This window comes from Carcharodon carcharias, chromosome 7 (genome assembly GCF_017639515.1).
Source record: "Carcharodon carcharias isolate sCarCar2 chromosome 7, sCarCar2.pri, whole genome shotgun sequence".
Lineage (NCBI taxonomy): Eukaryota > Metazoa > Chordata > Chondrichthyes > Lamniformes > Lamnidae > Carcharodon > Carcharodon carcharias.
Window position 1 is genome coordinate 5,193,150 of NC_054473.1, and position 17,948 is coordinate 5,211,097.

The 17,948-nt window shown below is 47.7% G+C and overlaps 1 protein-coding gene across 1 annotated transcript in view; it reads right to left on the bottom strand.

Moving 5' to 3' along the window:
* Positions 1-17,948, bottom strand: part of LOC121279727 (laminin subunit beta-1-like) — a 228,622-nt gene that overhangs the window by 34,502 nt on the left and 176,172 nt on the right. Inside the window, exons 17-23 of the mRNA XM_041190979.1 lie at positions 16,861-17,092; positions 15,530-15,693; positions 13,013-13,237; positions 10,203-10,420; positions 7,724-7,820; positions 4,849-5,224; positions 3,367-3,551 (exon numbers count right to left, since the gene is read on the bottom strand). Coding sequence (XP_041046913.1) covers positions 3,367-3,551; positions 4,849-5,224; positions 7,724-7,820; positions 10,203-10,420; positions 13,013-13,237; positions 15,530-15,693; positions 16,861-17,092 — 1,497 coding nt within the window. The remainder of the gene's footprint in view (positions 1-3,366; positions 3,552-4,848; positions 5,225-7,723; positions 7,821-10,202; positions 10,421-13,012; positions 13,238-15,529; positions 15,694-16,860; positions 17,093-17,948) is intronic.

The window sequence follows — 17,948 nt, forward strand, 5'->3', positions numbered from 1 at the left end:
GAGTTGTCTTATGAGGAAAGGTTAGACAGACTGGGCTCATTTCCAGTCAAGAGTTTAGAAGAGTGAGGGGTGATCTGATTGAAGTGTGCAAGGTCCTGAACAGTCTTGACAAGGTGGGTGTGGAAAGGATGTTTCCTCTTGTGGGTGAGTCCAGAACTAGGGGTCACTGCTTTAAAATTAAGGGTCGCCCTTTTAGGACAGAGATGAGGAGAATTTTTTTCTCTCAGAGGGTTGTGTGACTTTGGAATTTCCTGCCTCAGAAGGCGGTAGAGTAGAGGCGGGGTCATTGAATAGTTTTTAGGCAGAGGTACATGGATTCTTAGATAAAAACAAAAAAACTGCGGATGCTGGAAATCCAAAACAAAAACAGAATTACCTGGAAAAACTCAGCAGGTCTGGCAGCAGAACTAAGTTCTGTCGAAGGGTCATGAGGACTCGAAACGTCAACTCTTTTCTTCTCCGCCAATGCTGCCAGACCTGCTGAGTTTTTCCAGGTAATTCTGTTTTTGTACTTGGATTCTTGTTAGGCAAGGGAATCAAAGGTTATGGGAGGTAGATGGGAATGTGGAACTCGAAACCCAAACAGGTCAGCCATAATCTTAACAAATGATGGATCAGGTTCGAGGGGCCGAAAGGCCTACTTCTGCTCCTATTTCGTATGTTCATATATTTGAATCTGCAGCTGCATGTAAGAAATTCCTTACACAACCGAATGGGCTCCATCTTGCGCTCAAATTCACCTTTGAAATGGAGCAGTCAAACAAACTCCCTTTCCTCGACACGTAAGTTCAGAAATCTGCCAATGGGTTTTCTACTACTGTCTACCTCATACTGTCTTCACTGGTCAACAGAAGCATTGGGATTCCTATAGTTCCATGCGCAATAAGATTGGCCTTATCAGCAACCTCGCAAATAGGGCCCAAACCATTTGCAAACTGTGCAGGCTTGATGCTGAAATAGAGCACATCAGAGCCATCCTGCAGGATAATGGCTACTCTGATCCGATCATTACTCGCTCTATATCACGCAAACTCATGAATGGGCCTAAGGCTGCCACTTTTGTTTTGAAAAGTGCTCAGTCTACCTCAGGTTACCCTGGAAGAGTAAGGTAAGGTATCTCAAAAATTTAAGCAACAGGTGAAGCTAGCCATTTCACGTTGCTACTGTGTAGTAGCGACACAAGTGACATTCTCCGCTAAACATGATACTGCTGTCAAGCCAAAAAGACATTCTGTCTACCACACAAATGAATAATGTGGTATATGAATGTCAGTGTGATGCCAGGTATGTAGACCATATGTCCCAACAACTGGCAGATTGTATCAAACAGCACGTCCCTTCGGCTGTTCACAATAGGGAAATTATCGACTGCACCCAGCCAACCCATGCCTGCAAAACTCAGAACATATTGCCCAATATTAGATGTGATTCTGTGATTAGACAACACTTACTAAACAATCTTGATTGTGCTAAGAATTACACTGACGATCAATTTAAGATTATCAGTTAGGCTTGTAGTGTGGCTCATTTATGTGTGATAGAAGCTACATATATTCACACATAGGACCCTGTCCTTTGCAGACAGAAAGAACATGTCCACACATTGCACTTTTATCAACTAAACAAAAGATTAGGGACAGCCATTCCTTGGTTCACTCCCCATGGCAATGCATTGACCAATCAGAGCCGACCTGCCTGTTTGAATTTAAACAAAAGCTTAGGAGTTAACTGTTCCTTGGTGCATTTTCCATGCCAATGCCTCTACCAATCAGAGTACACTTGCCAACCAATCAGCACCCACTGCTCATGCAGTATACATTGTTGTTCCCATGTGAAATTTGGTATTCTTGCAAATCTGTCCTGATGAGTGCTAGACAACAAGTTTTGACAGCTTGTCTCTTTTTTCATCAATACTCAAGTTCTTTAGGACCAAGTGACTAAATTTGGACTTTCTAACTCATCATCTAAGCCATTAATAAATACGATGAATAGTTGAGTCCTCAATACAGATCCTTGCAGGACACCAGCAGACACATTCTGCCAATTAGATTATCTGCCCATTATCTACTCTCTGTCTCCTGCTGCTCATCCGCTTTCCTAACCAGGTCAATAATTTGCCTTCAATTCTTTAAAGTTCAATTTTGTCAAATAGTGAGGAACTTTATCAAATGCCTTCCGGAAATATAAATAACATCCATAGACATTCCCCTGTCCACTACTTCAGTCACCTCTTCAAAAAATTCAGTCAGGTTGGCAATATGAACTTCAACACAGACACATGTGAGGTTGTACATTTTGACAGAAGAATAGGGAGGTCACTTATTATTTGGAAGTTGCGAGTCTGGGTGGGGTAGAGGAACAAAGCGATCTCGGAGTACAAATACACCAATCACTAAAAGTTACTCCACAGGTTAGCAAGGTCATTATAAAAAGGCAAACCAAGCACTGGGTTTTATTTCTACAGGGATTGTACAGTTGGGAAGCTATGTTAAATGTGTATCAAGCCTTGGTTGGACCACACTCAGAGAACTGTGCGCAGTTCTGGCTGCCACTTTATAAGAGGATAGGTCTGGATTTTATGGGCCCCCCGACCAGGCATGTTTTCAATGTGGGGGGTGGGGGGGGAGCATTTAAAATATGATGGGCGGGTTGCCCACCCCCAACCTGGACTCCATTATACAGGGGCAGGTAAGGTGCCCACTAGCCTGCCCACCCTTAGACCTATTGAGGCCCTTAAGTAACCAGTTAATGGCCACTTAATAACCTCAATGCAACTCCACTGCCATAATACACCGGGCAGGAGAAGGAAGGTCACTTTCTCATGAAAGTTGGTGAAAGGGTGAGAAGAAAGGAAAGGGCTCATATCCTTTGTTGGGGGGGGGGGTCCCCTGTGCACATTGGGGGGCACCCTCCCAAGATGTTACCTCCCACTTTGTGCCTCCCTGCCTGGTCTCCAAAACATGCCCCCCCCAACCCCCCTCCCCCCACCCCCTCCCCCCCACCACGCTCCCTAGGGTGCCTGGTCTCTCTCTGCCCAAACAGCCCTGGACTTACCCAAGTCTGGCTGCCATTGATATTCTTTGTGGGACGGCTTACTGTCCCGGCAGTGCCCACTACCGAACTCTGGTGCTGCTGGGACTGCAAGAGTTGCCGGCCAATCAGATTCAATAGCAACTTTCAAAAGGGAATTGGATAAATACTTGAAGGGAAGAAAAATTGCAGGACTCTGGGGAAAGAGCAGGGGAGTGAAACTAATTGAATAGCACAGGGACGATGGGCTGAATGACCTCCTTCTGAATTTTGTGCTTTTATGACTCATGTGGGCTGCGACCCGAGTTCAGTAAACCCAGCAGAGTAAAGACATACCTTTAAAATTTGAGGTTATAAATTTCTCTAGCTCCTTTGCTTTCAGGATAAGCGACTTGTTCAGATTCGCAGTTTCCTCCTCCAGTTGTTTTATATCTCTTTCTGCTTTGCTGTTTGCTGCCTGTGTCCTTGATGTATCTTCCACTAACGTGTCCATCCTCTGAGACAGTTGCTCCATCTCCTGCCTGACAGACATTAAGGGAATATTCACTCTGAGGGAGAGCAGGAATAACTGAGACACTGGAATAACCGACAGACTCAACGCCAGACAGTGAGAGAGCAGGGGAATGTGGTTAGATTTGAGATTATCATTTCTTTCTGTGAGAGTTTTATCTGTGAAATGCAGGGCCATAGAGTCTCCAAATGACTACTTTGCAAAAAAAAAACACAACGGCATTTTCTTTCCTCAATGAGTGGCATTATTGCTTGATTGGGCAGTGGATACAAATTCAATACTAACCTTCAGCAGGGAACTGGAGAAATGGTTGTAGGAAAAGACATTGCAGGGATTTGAGGGAAGAGTGAAGGAGTGGAACTAACTGGATTGCTCTTCTGAAGAGCCAGTGCAGACTTGATGGGCTAAATGGCCTCCTTCTGTGCTGTAAGGCTCTACCATTCTATGGAAGAGCATAGCATGAGCTGGGTGGTGGGACAGGGATGGAAGATAACGTGGTGCACACAAGGGGAATCCAACCTGGAGCCTGGTTCTTTGGAATCATTGAAGTAACCAAGTGAGCCAATATTAGTCTGGGTGCAAAGTGGCAGATTTTCAGAGCTTAGGCCCAGGCAGCTGAAGGCACAGCTGCCAAGATGGAAACTGGGGGCTGTGCTAGTGGTCAGAACTGGAAGGGTGCGGAGATCTCGGAGAGTTGTGGGGCTGGAGGAGATGGCTGGGGTGGGGATGGGTGCGAGGCCACGGAGGGATTTATAAACACGCATGAGAATTTTAAAATCATGACATTGTTAGACTGGGAACCAATGTAGGTCAGTGAGGAGGAGGTGATAGGGGAACAGAACCTACTGCAAGTTGACAGAGGGTAGAATGTCGGGGGTTAGAGGGTGGCCAGGGATGGACAGAGTGCATTGGGACAGTCAAGTCTAGAGGTAACAAAGGGTTAGGAAGATGGGAATACACTGAAATGGGCAGAGTCAGGCGATGTTACAGGAAATGGTCAGTCTTAGTGATGCTGCAGATCCAGGGTGAGAAGCTCAGTTCAAGGCCAAATGTGACAGTAAGGTAGCAAATAGACTGCTTCAGCACCAGACAGCTGCAGGGAGAAGGATGGAGCTGGTAGCTCGGGGACAGAGTTTGTGATGGGGAAGGAAGACAATTGCAATATTTAATTGGAGGGGACTTCTGATTCACCCTGACAAAGTCATTCACTGTTGGGTCTGAATAACAGCTGGGGCAGTTGGGAGATTAAACCCATCACCAAGTGTAGTTTGTCTACATGCGTAGCATCACTCTGCGCGTGACTCTACCTGAGGCTGTCGACGAGATCACTTAGCTGTTCCAGCAACTCCTGACTGACGAGAGGATGTCCTCGCACCAACTCCTGGACGTTCTTCAACTTCTCCTCCAGCTCCTGCAGCTGGCGGTTTGATCCCCCGCTCACCCCAGACATTGTAATCCGATGCACTGTCGCCTTGAGGGAACGCAGCAGCTCCCCCAGACGCCTAATTTCCTCATCCCACAAATCGAAGCAGGCGTGACAGCGAGTGCAGCTTGGGAACCGCCCGTGGTAACCACGGTTACACTGGTCACACTGTGAGCCTGTGAAACCCTCTTTGCAGAAGCAGAAACCTGTAGAACGGTTGCACTGATGTGTCTCCGAACCGTCTGGATCACAGACACAAGCTGTGGAGAGAGGAGAAGACATTCAGATGCTCAAGATGCTGCTTCCCCTGATTCTATTGTGCTCATCACGGAGCAGGAGCTCGTGGAATGGAATACTTAATATTTCACTGCACCACTGTCATCATTGACACTGCACAGGATTAATACAGAGTAAAGGTCCCTTTACACTGTCCCCATCAAACGCTCCCAGGGCAGGTACAGCACGGGGTTAGATACAGAGTAAATCTCCCTCTACACTGTCCCCATCAAACACTCCCAGGACAGGTACAGCACGGGGTTAGATACAGAGTAAAGCTCCCTCTACACTGTCCCCATCAAACACTCCCAGGACAGGTACAGCACGGGGTTAGATACAGAGTAAATCTCCCTCTACACCGTCCCCATCAAACACTCCCAGGACATGTACAGCACAGGATTAATACAGAGTAAAGCTCCCTCTACACTGTCCCCATCAAACACTCCCAGGGCAGGTACAGCACGGGGTTAGATACAGAGCAAAACTCCCTCTACACTGTCCCCATCAAACGCTCCCAGGACAGGTACAGCACCGGGTTAGATACAGAGTAAAGCTCCCTCTACACTGTCCCCATCAAACACTCCCAGGGCAGGTACAGCACGGGGTTAGATACAGAGCAAAACTCCCTCTACACTGTCCCCATCAAACGCTCCCAGGACAGGTACAGCACGGGGTTAGATACAGAGTAAAGCTCCCTCTACACTGTCTCCATCAAACACTCCCAGGACAGGTACAGCACGGGGTTAGATACAGAGTAAATCTCCCTCTACACTGTCCCCATCAAACACTCCCAGGACAGGTACAGCACGGGGTTAGATACAGAGTAAATCTCCCTCTACACTGTCCCCATCAAACACTCCCAGGACAGGTACAGCACGGGGTTAGATACAGAGTAAAGCTCCCTCTACACTGTCCCCATCAAACACTCCCAGGACAGGTACAGCACGGGGTTAGATACAGAGTAAATCTCCCTCTACACTGTCCCCATCAAACACTCCCAGGACAGGTACAGCACGGGGTTAGATACAGAGTAAATCTCCCTCTACACCGTCCCCATCAAACACTCCCAGGACAGGTACAGCACGGGGTTAGATACAGAGTAAATCTCCCTCTACACTGTCCCCATCAAACACTCCCAGGACAGGTACAGCACGGGGTTAGATACAGAGTAAAGCTCCCTCTACACTGTCCCCATCAAACACTCCCAGGGCAGGTACTGCACAGGGTTAGATACAGAGTAAACCTCCCTCTACACTGTCCCCATCAAACACTCCCAGGACAGGTACAGCATGAGGTTAGATACAGAGTAAAGCTCTCTCTACACTGTCCCCATCAAACACTCCCAGGACAGGTACAGCACGGGGTTAGATACAGAGTAAAGCTCCCTCTACACTGTCCCCATCAAACACTCCCAGGACAGGTACAGCATGAGGTTAGATACAGAGTAAAGCTCTCTCTACACTGTCCCCATCAAACACTCCCAGGACAGGTACAGCACGGGGTTAGATACAGAGTAAAGCTCCCTCTACACTGTCCCCATCAAACACTCCCAGGACAGGTACAGCACAGAGTTAGATAGAGTGTAAAGCTCCCAGTTTCTCCAAGTCTTTTGGTGCTCCCAGCAAATCCCATTGTTCTGTTTAGTTTACAATGACTGTTGACAGTTGCCTCACCCTGTTGGTTAACAAGGAAAGTGGGATGGAATGTGCCCAGCCCTCCTGGCAATGTCAGGAGGTGCTTCTTTTCCCTAGGGAATATTGAGCTTCTGTGGTAGGCTGGTGCCTATTCACTGAGTCCCTTCGATTGAGGGCTGGACCAGTTTCTCTCAGGGTGAAGATCACATTGTACCAGAGGTAATATTAATCAGTCCCAGAATCACAGAATCACACTGTGCAGAAGAGGCCCTTCTGCCCATCGAGTCTGTGCCGACACGTGAGAAACACCTGACCTGCCTACCTAAACCCATTTACCAGCACTTGGCCCATAGCCTTGAATGTTATGAGGTGCCAAGTGCTCATCCAGGTGCTTTTTAAAGGATGTGAGGCAACCCGTCTCCACCACCCTCCCAGGCAGCGCATTCCAGACCCTCACCACCCTCTGGGTAAAAAAGTTTTTCCTCACATCCCCCCAAAACCTCCTGCCCCTCACCTTGAACTTATGCCCCCTTGTGACTGACCCTTCAACTAAGGGGAACAGCTGCTCCCTATCCACCTTGTCCATGCCCCTCATAATCTTGTACACCTCGATCAGGTCACCCCTCAGTCTTCTCTTCTCCAGTGAAAACAACCCAAGTCTATCCAACCTCTCTTCACAACTTAAATGTTTCATCCCAGGCAACATCCTGGTGAATCTCTTCTGCACCCCCTCCAGTGCAGCACTCCATTGCACTCTCTTATGGTTTGTATCTTTGGAAGAACTCCACTGATGCCAGACGTTCCCACCCTTCCCGTGAAGTCTGCATTCCTGAGTTCTGGATTCCTTACCCTGACATGACAGCCCGGGGTTTCCCCAGTAACCTTCCCGGCATTCTGAGCAGGTCCGACCTCCAAATCCTGGACGACACTCACACTGACCTGTGAACTGAGCAACACCAACAGGAATCATCAACAAGCTGAGGAACAGTCACAATTACAGAGGTGGTGGGGGGGAGGGGGGGTGGAGAAGGGAGGGAGGGAGGGGACGTGAGTAGAGAATTCAGTGCCAGGGCCATCGCAGTGATTCAGTCGTTTGTGAAACCGGCTTCTCGCAACTTTAAACAGGTCCAGCTGTAACCGAGAGAAGGGGCAATTTTAACCTTGCTGGGTCAGCTGGGGGAAGTTAAAATCATCCTGAACACACAAGGGATAAGGGGTGGCTCACTGGATAGGTAGCTTGCGCCTTAGAGTCAGAAGGTCCCCGAAGCAATCCCGATGCCAGAGACCTGAACCACACAATCCAGACTGAAACTCAGTGCAGTACTGAGGGAGTTCTGCACTGTCGGAGGGTCAGTACTGAGGGAGTGCTGCACTGTCAGAGGGTCAGTACTGAGGGAGTGCTACACTGTCAGGGGTTTAGTACTGAGGGAGTTCTGCACTGTCGGAGGGTCAGTACTGAGGGAGTGCTGCACTGTCAAAGGGTCAGTACTGAGGGAGTGCTGCACTGTCAGAGGGTCAGTACTGAGGAAGTGCCGCACTGTCAGAGGGTCAGTACTGAGGGAGTGCTAAACTGTCAGAGGGTCAGTAGTGAGGGAGTGCTACACTGTCAGGGGTTTAGTACTGAGGGAGTTCTGCACTGTCGGAGGGTCAGTACTGAGGGAGTGCTGCACTGTCAGAGGCTCAGTACTGAGGCAGCGCTGCACTGTCAGAGGGTCAGTACTGAGGGAATGCTGCACTGTCAGAGGGTCAGTACTGAGGGAGTGCTGCACAGTCAGAGGGTCAGTACTGAGGGAGTGCTGCACTCTCAGAGGGTCAGTACTGAGGGAGTGCTGCACTGTCAGAGGGTCAGTACTGAGGGAGTGCTGCACTCTCAGAGGGTCAGTTCTGAGGGAGTGCAGCACTGCCACAGAGTCAGTACTGAGGGAGTGCTGCACTGTCAGAGGTTCAGTATTGAGGGAGTTCTGCACTGAGGGAGGATCAGTACTGAGGGAGTGCTGCACTGTCAGAAGGTCAGTACTGAGGGAGTGCTGCCCTGTCGGAGGGTCAGTAATAAGGGAGTGCTGCCCTGTCAGAGGGTCAGTACTGAGTGAGTGCTGCACTGTCAGAGGGTCAGTACTGAAGGAGTGCTGCACTGTCAGAGGGTCAGTATTGAGGGAGTGCTGCACTGTCAGAGGGTCAGTACTGAGGGAGTGCTGCACTGTCAGAGGGTCAGTACTGAGGGAGTGCTGCACTGTCAGAGGGTCAGTACTGAGGGAGTGCTGCACTGTTAGAGGGTCAGTACTGAGAGAGTGCTGCACTGTCAGAGGGTCAGTACTGAGGGAGTGCTGCACTGTCAGAGGGTCAGTACTGAGGGAGTGCTGCACTGTCAGAGGGTCAGTACTGAGGGAGTGCTGCACTGTTAGAGGGTCAGTACTGAGAGAGTGCTGCACTGTCAGAGGGTCAGTACTGAGGGAGTGCAGCAGTTTCGGCGGTGTTGTATTTCATTTGGGATATGATACTTTGAGGCCCTGCCTACCCAGTTATATGGGCATAAAATATCTCAAGGCCTCTGTTGGAACAGTGTTTGATGAGGACAGTATAGAGGGAGCTTTACTCTGTATCTAACCCCGTGCTGTACCTGTCCTGGGAGTGTTTGATGGGGACAGTGTAGAGGGAGCTTTACTCTGTATCTAACCCTGTGCTGTACCTGTCCTGGGAGTGTTTGATGGGGGCAGTGTAGAGGGAGATTTACTCTGTATCTAACCCTGTGCTGTACCTGTCCTGGGAGTGTTTGATGGGGGCAGTGTAGAGGGAGATTTACTCTGTATCTAACCCCGTGCTGTACCTGCCCTGGGAGTGTTTGATGGGGACAGTGTAGAGGGAGTTTTACTCTGTATCTAACCCCGTGCTGTACCTGTCCTGGGAGTGTTTGATGGGGACAGTGTGGAGGGAGCTTTACTCTGTATCTAACCCCGTGCTGTACCTGTCCTGGGAGTGTTTGATGGGGACAGTGTAGAGGGAGCTTTACTCTGTATCTAACCCTGTGCTGTACCTGTCCTGGGAGTGTTTGATGGGGGCAGTGTAGAGGGAGATTTACTCTGTATCTAACCCCGTGCTGTCTCTGTCCTGGGAGTGTTTTATGGGGACTGTGGGATGACTGAGAAGTGTAAACTGGGTGAATTTTTAAATTACAATTGGCAGTAGATATATAGCATTCTGAACTATATAACGCTGAAAACATTCATTAAAAACGTTTCCAAATATTCTATTGATCACTGGAAAGCTGAAATTGTAAAATATAACTGAAATAAATTCTGTGAAGAGGAACCAGAAAGTTGGGAATATTTACCATGTTGCAGAGCGGTGTGTGAGAATGTTCCGGATTGCACCCACAGGGCTCACAGCCTTGTAAACTGCCAAAGTTCCAGTAATTGGGTTCGCACTGGTCACAGTTTATTCCGATGACGTTCTCCCTGCAGGGACAGTGTCCGCTAATTCTGTCACAGTGACAGATATCTCTGGGGTTACACTGGCGCTCCAGTGTACCCTGAATGTTACACGTACAGCCTGAGGTGATGATAAACAAACAGCAACGTTATCTCCTTTAGCGGTGGGCATACCTTTGTGACAATCAGCAACAATTCTAATTTCCCTTTTATTAAGAGATTCTTCACTTCCTTGCCAAATGACATCAGTTCTACACTGTTCTCCAGTCCCACTAGGAACACAGGAACCAGCAGCAGCATTAGATAACACGGGGCCCCTCGAGCCTTCTCCACTATGGCTGATCTTGGGCTTCAACTCCACGTTCCCCCCTTCCCCATATCCTTTGATTCTCCAAGAGACCAAAAAACAATCAATCTGAGCCTTAAAGACACTCAACAATGTGTGCTGCTCAATCCTACTGGTCGACAGCCAAGTGCTATCCTGTGCACTGACCACACTTTCCAGCAATGGCTACTGATCAGTCCGGCTGGCTTACAATTCACAGCACAGAAGGAGGCCATTCAGCCCATCGAGCTTCTGGCATAGCTAGTTCTTCAACTGGAGCCATCTACTCTAAACCCAGTTCTCTATATTCATTTCTAATTCTTCCTTTTCTTGGACTCGCCCAATTCCTTTTAAATGATGATACAATCTCTAACTTACTCTACTCGCCCTGAAGGTGGCAGCTGTGCCTCAGTGGTTACCACACTCCCCTCTAAGTCAGGAAATTGTGCAATGAAGTACTTATCCAGAGACTTGAGCACAAAGTGTTGGTCCACACTTGAGTGCAGTACTGAGGGAGTGCTGCACTGTCAGAGGGTCAGTACTGAGGGAGTGCTGCACTGTCAGAGGGTCAGTACTGAGGGAGTGCTGCACTGTCAGAGGGTCAGTACTGAGGGAGTGCTGCACTGTCAGAGTGTCAGTACTGAGGGAGTGCCGCACTGTCAGAGGGTCAGTACTGAGGGAGTGCTGCACTGTCAGAGGGTCAGTACTGAGGGAGTGCTGCACTGTCAGAGGGTCAGTACTGAGGGAGTGCTGCACAGTCAGAGGGTCAGTACTGAGGGAGTGCTGCACTGTCAGAGGGTCAGTACTGAGGGAGTGCTGCACTGTCAGAGGGTCAGTACTGAGGGAGTGCCGCACTGTCAGAGGGTCAGTACTGAGGGAGTGCTGCACTGTCAGAGGGTCAGTACTGAGGGAGTGCTGCACTGTCAGAGGGTCAGTACTGAGGGAGTGCCGCACTGTCAGAGGGTCAGTACTGAGGGAGTGCTGCACTGTCAGAGGGTCAGTACTGAGGGAGTGCTGCACAGTCAGAGGGTCAGTACTGAGGGAGTGCTGCACTGTCAGAGGGTCAGTACTGAGGGAGTGCCGCACTGTCAGAGGGTCAGTACTGAGGGAGTGCTGCACTGTCAGAGGGTCAGTACTGAGGGAGTGCTGCACAGTCAGAGGGTCAGTACTGAGGGAGTGCTGCACTGTCAGAGGGTCAGTACTGAGGGAGTGCTGCACTGTCAGAGGGTCAGTACTGAGGGAGTGCTGCACTGTCAGAGGGTCAGTACTGAGGGAGTGCTGCACTGTCAGAGGGTCAGTGCTGAGGGAGTGCTGCACTGTAAGAGGGTCAGTACTGAGGGAGTGCTGCACTGTTGGAGGTTCCATCTTTTAAATTAAACGATAAACCGAGGTCTCATCTGCCACTGAGGAAAATGTAAAAGATCCCATTGACAGTTGGATAAGGGGGAGTTTTTAAAAATTGTTTTATGGGACGTGTGCCTTGCTCACAAGACCAGCATTTGTTTTCCATCCTTGTGCTGCCATTTCAGAGTCAACCACATCGCTGTGGGTCTGGAGTCACATGTAGGCCAGACCAGGTAAGGTTGGTAGATTTCCTTCCCTATAGGACATTAGTGAACCAGATGGGTTTTTACAATAATTGATAATTGTTTAAAATCACAATTACTGAGAATCGCTTTCATTTTGAGATTTATTAATTGAATTTAAAATCTACCAGATGCCACGGTGGGATTTGAACCTGGTCCCCAGAGCATGAACCTGGAGTCTCTGGATTACTAGTCCAGCAACGTTACCCCTACACCACCATGACCCCCCTGAGCTCACTCTGTCCTGGTCAATATTTTCCCTCATCCAACACCTCAAAGCAGATTATCTGGTCATTATCACATTGCTGTTTGTGGGATCTTGCTGTGTGCCAGTTAGCTGCTGAGTTTCCTACATTACAGCAGTGATTACACTTCCAAAAGTCATTCATTGGCTGTAAAGAACTTTGGGACATCCTGAGACTGTGAGAGGCACGATAGAATTGCAAGGCCTTCTCTCATTCTTTAAAACAGTCTCTGTTCTCATAACCCACTGAGAGAAAAATAAAAGCAAAAATAAAACCCTTCACTTCCCTTTGGTCCACGCCCTCTTCACCCCTTCAGAATCTTTCATCCTTTTGTAACCTTGGCTATTGGGTACCCTTTAACCTTCACTGCTCCTTGCCTGGACATATGAACAAATGAATTAGGAGCAGGCGTAGGCCATTGGGCCCCTCGAGCCTGCTCCACCATTGCGTCTGTTCACTCGCTCAGGTTACAACACAAACCAATGGTGGATGGTCCATGATGGCAGTAAACACTGAATTACGCGGGCCCTCCCCCCAAAAACCTGCCCCGTACTCACGCCTGCAGTCCTGCTGGAGGGGATTGCCATAGTAACCGGCCTTGCAGGCTTCGCAGTGACCTCCATCCGTGTTGTACAGACACTTCAAGCACTGGCCCGTGCGTGGGTGACAGGAACCTGGATCAGTCACGTCGATGTTATTGTTGCACTGACAGGGCCAACACCTCCCTCCGGGCACCTCAGGGTTACCATAGTAACCAGGTGAACACATGTCACAGCGAGATCCTATATTAGTGGAATCAAGTAAAGAAGCTCTTGATTCACAAAATTTACTTCCTCAATAAAAATTTGGATAAACAGAGAGAGATAGTGACTGAACACTCACTCCCTCCCCCACCGACGCACAGCAGCAGCAGCGTGTGTACCATCTACAAGATGCACTGCAGCAACTCACCAAGGCTCCTTCAACAGCACCTTCCAGACCCGTGACCTCATAACTGTACCTGTCCACAGCACAGACAATCCAGGATCAATGCTGAAAGCTTTCAACATTATATTTCTTGTTTGGCGCTGAGTATTTAATTTATTTTATTTATTTATCAGACACTTAGTGACTCCAGGAATGCAACGTGTGGAACACACTCTCATCACTCAGTATATGCACAGGACCCTGGATTTCAATTTCATGTTTCCATTAAATGCCACTAGAGTGAGCTAGGAGACTCATTCCAGTTCCTCATCACAAAGGTCCAGATAGAAGGGGAGATGCAGTGCCTGAATGTAAAGCTACAGCCTGCTCCTGAAAAACCTGAACAGTGATTTTTGTTTTAAAGTTATAAAATCACAGGATAATTAAGGATGAGCAAGGGCACTCAGCCCATCTTAACTCAGGTTAACACTGCAATATAGAGTTACTCCTCCAAACTGCGAATGCCCTCATTCAATATTTAATCCAGGTGCAGGGAGTAGCATTATAAAGTTTGCAGATGATATGAAACTTGGCAAAAAATTGCTAATGATGAGGATAGTTAGAGGCTTCAAGGTGACATGAAATCATGAAATAGGTAGCAGATGGAGCTCATTAGAGATGTTGTGAGGTGTTCCACTTTAGTGGGACTAATATGAAAAGACAGTGAACTATAAATGGGGTGATTCTGTAAATTGTAGATTAGCAGAGAAACCCTGGTGTACACAATCCTCAAAGGTGGCAGGGAAAGTTGATAAAGTGATTTAAAAAAACATATAGGTTACTTGGGTTTATAAATAAAGGAATGGAATAGAAAAGCAAGGAGATCATGCTAGAACTTTATAAATCATTGGTTAGGCCTCAGCTGGAATTTTGTGGACATTCCTGATCCCACACTTCAGGGAAGATATAAAGGCCTTAGGAAGGGTCCAGGTGAGGTGTATCAGGATGTGACCACGGATGAGGGGCTTCAGTTATGAGGAGAGATTGGAAAAGTTAGGAGGGTTGAGTTTCTATATCTGCTTTACACAAACTCACCAGTCTCACACCAGGACTGGTAAACTATACATAGGCTCAGTTTATTTGAAGATACAGTACAAAATGGCTCAGAAGACAGATCCACTTTATGGATTCAGCAACCATTATTACTCACAAGGACAGCACAGTTGCAATTCCTACACACACACACTACTCGCTGCCGACCACATACTGCTCTACAGGCTGGCTACTTGCTCATTAAAGTGATATCACAACAAGGACTGTTCCCCTTGGAACCAAGATGGTTATGAAGTGACCTAGCAGAAATCTGTTTTCAGGATGATCAGAGGTTTTGATAGAGTACTTTGAAAATAACGATTCCCTCTGGTGAGTGGGTCAATAACCAGAGGGAACGCATTCAAAATCATTGGTGAAAGATCTAGAAGTGAGAGGAGGAGAAATGTTTTCACTCCGTGTTGTTGAGATCGGGGGCGCGCTACCTGAACAGGTGGTACAAGCTGCTTCCATAAATAATTTTGAGAGAGTTGGGCAGGTTCCTGAGGATGAGAAACTTACAGGATTGAAGGATTGAGGACATAAAACAGGTTCATGGGACTAAGCATGACAGCTCTTTCAAAGAGCTGGCATTGGCATGATGGGCTGAAAGGCCTTGTCCTGTGCTGTAAGTTTCTATGATTCTACCTATGGCTCTTATGAATTCTCGGTCCTCAAGGTGTTTCATCCAGAGCTCTGTATCACTATCTCCCCATGACACGTATCTTGCTGCTTGGATTATATACTCACACATCCTATCGGGTTAATTGTTAATAAAATTTTACAGCACAAAAAGATCTCATTCAGCCCATCATGCCGGCGCTGGCTCCTTGAAAAACTTATTCAATTAATCCCACTCCCCCTGTTCTTTTCCCATATCCACGTAAATATTTCCCATTCAAAGTATTTATCCAATTCCATTTTGAAAGTTATGATTGAATCTGCTTCCACCGCCCTTTCAGGCAGCGCCTTCCAGATCAGAACTCACTGCACGATATGTCTTTTCTTTGTGGCACTCTGGCTTTTTGCCAGTTACCCTTTTTAATTATCACGGGAAAAGCTGATGGAGTCGAACTTACCTGCGTAGCCTGCTTTACAGTAGCACACAATCTGATTTGAGTCAAGGTCAGCGTGACACGAGCTGCTATGGTAGTTGTCACCTCCTGGATAATCTGGACATGGGCAGGGGCGGCACTGTTCTCCAGACCCCAAAACTGGGTTTCCATAGTAACCATCAGAACATCTGTGTGAAGTCACATGTTAACATAAAAATTTTCAGCAAAAAAATAGGAGCTGGAAAGACCTGGAACGAATGAGTTTATACTTCAGGCTATTTTTAAAATGATTTACACTGGCTGGTTACTGTGCACCAGGCTGACTCAATGTAATAAACTGAAAACCGTGCATCAGCTAAAAATTGTCATCACAAGTTGCAGTGAATCATACCCAGGGCTAACATTACTAACATGGACAGTTCTGCCCCAGGTGGATGTAAAAGATCAAACTGCACCACTTCAAAATGAGTAGGTGAGTTCTGTCCTGTGTCAATGTTTGAACCTTGATCAACAGCACAAATAAACAGATTATTAGCTTGTTGTTGCTTGTGGGAGCTTCCTGTGCACAAATTGGCTGCCACATTTCCTTTATTATAACAGTGACTACACTTCAAAAGCACTTCATTGGCAGTAAAGCACCCTGGGACGCACTGAGGCGATGCTATATAAATGTGAATCTTTCTGAGTCAGTGATAGGGGAGAGCGTACAAGGGAATGTATCATTGACTCTACCCACCCATTCACTCCCCTTCCACATTTTGATATTCTACTGATGATCTTCAATTTATGGCCTTCAGTTACCTAAGCCCTACTCTCACGGTTTTGAAGCCTCCAAGAAATAGAACGGCCAATTTGCACACAGCAAACAACCCAAGCAGCAATGATCAGATATCTGTTTTTTTTTAGTGATGTAGGTTTCAGGGAAGGAGCATTTTATCAGAATTTTATTTTGCAAAGGGCACATTGGGAAGTGGGATGTCTGATTATAAACCACGATGGTAATTCAATGATGCAGTGACTGTTTTCCGGATATTTAATGGACATTATAGAAGCCAACTATGGAGAGGCCTTGCATGTGTTCAGACTGATCAGAATGGCATATACACCTTCTGAATAGTGTATACACCATGCTTCCCAGATGATGCAAAGGTAAGGCCCATCAGAGGTTTAGCGTCTATTTAAAGCCTCACTGAGAAAGTGGGTTGTGATTACAATGGAACTCAAATTCATAGTTAAGGAGATTGGCTTTTGAGGCCCCTGCATTGTTCCTGTTCCTCAATATTTCAACTTTCTGAAAACTAAAGTGTAAAAGGTAACAAGAAAATCTCTGGCCAACCCAGGTGTAGATGACTGACCTCTCACAGTGGTGTCCGCATGTGTTGTCCCTACAGTTCACACAAGCCCCTGTTTGGGAGTCGCACTCCTCGGAGTGACCATTGCATTGGCACGGATGGCAATTTGGAAAGCCCCAATGTTGTGGGTAACACTCGTCACACTGGCGACCCCTTGCCCCTGATCGGCACTGACATTGACCGGTGGTCTGGTCACACATGCTGTGGATCGATCCTTCAGGGCTACAACTACAAGCTGTGGGAGAGAAGGCAGAAGGTGTCACTAAATCTTCATCAATAAACAATGTAGGAAACTTCAGCCCTCCTCAGTTTCTCAAATGGACAAATATAACAACTTGGATCAAGGAGCATGCAGAAGCTGCATTACACTTTTTAAACCTGCTCCTTATAAAACCCCATGTACACTCTCCCCTATCACTGACTCTACCCACCCATTCACTCCCCTCCCACATCCCCATGTACACTCTCCCCTATCACTGACTCTACCCACACATTCACTCCCCTCCCACATCCCCATGTACGCTCTCCCCTATCACTGACTCTACCCACACATTCACTCCCCTCCCACATCCCCATGTACACTCTCCCCTATCACTGACTCTACTCACCCATTCACTCTCCTCCCACATCCCCATGTACACTCTCCCCTATCACTGACTCTACCACCCATTCACTCCCCTCCCGCATCCCCATGTACACTCTCCCCTATCACTGACTCTACCCACCCATTCACTCCCCTCCCACATCCCCATGTACACTCTCCCCTATCACTGACTCTATCCACTCATTCACTCCCCTCCCACATTCCCATGTACACTCTCCCCTATCACTGACTCTACCCACCCAAGAAAATTAATTTATTTTCTCACTTGAAGCTGATTATTATAACATTGTCACGCTGTCTGGATTGTGGGTGTCGCTGGCAATTCCTGGCGATGCTGGGCTTTCTTTTTGAGCCACAGGCAGTGGGTTTGGTGCTTGCTATAGAGGGCAGTTTAGAGTCAACCACATTGTTCTGGGACTGGAGTCACAGGCTAGAGCAGGTAAGGACAGCATGATGCCTTCTTCCTCCAATGGGACATTAATGAACC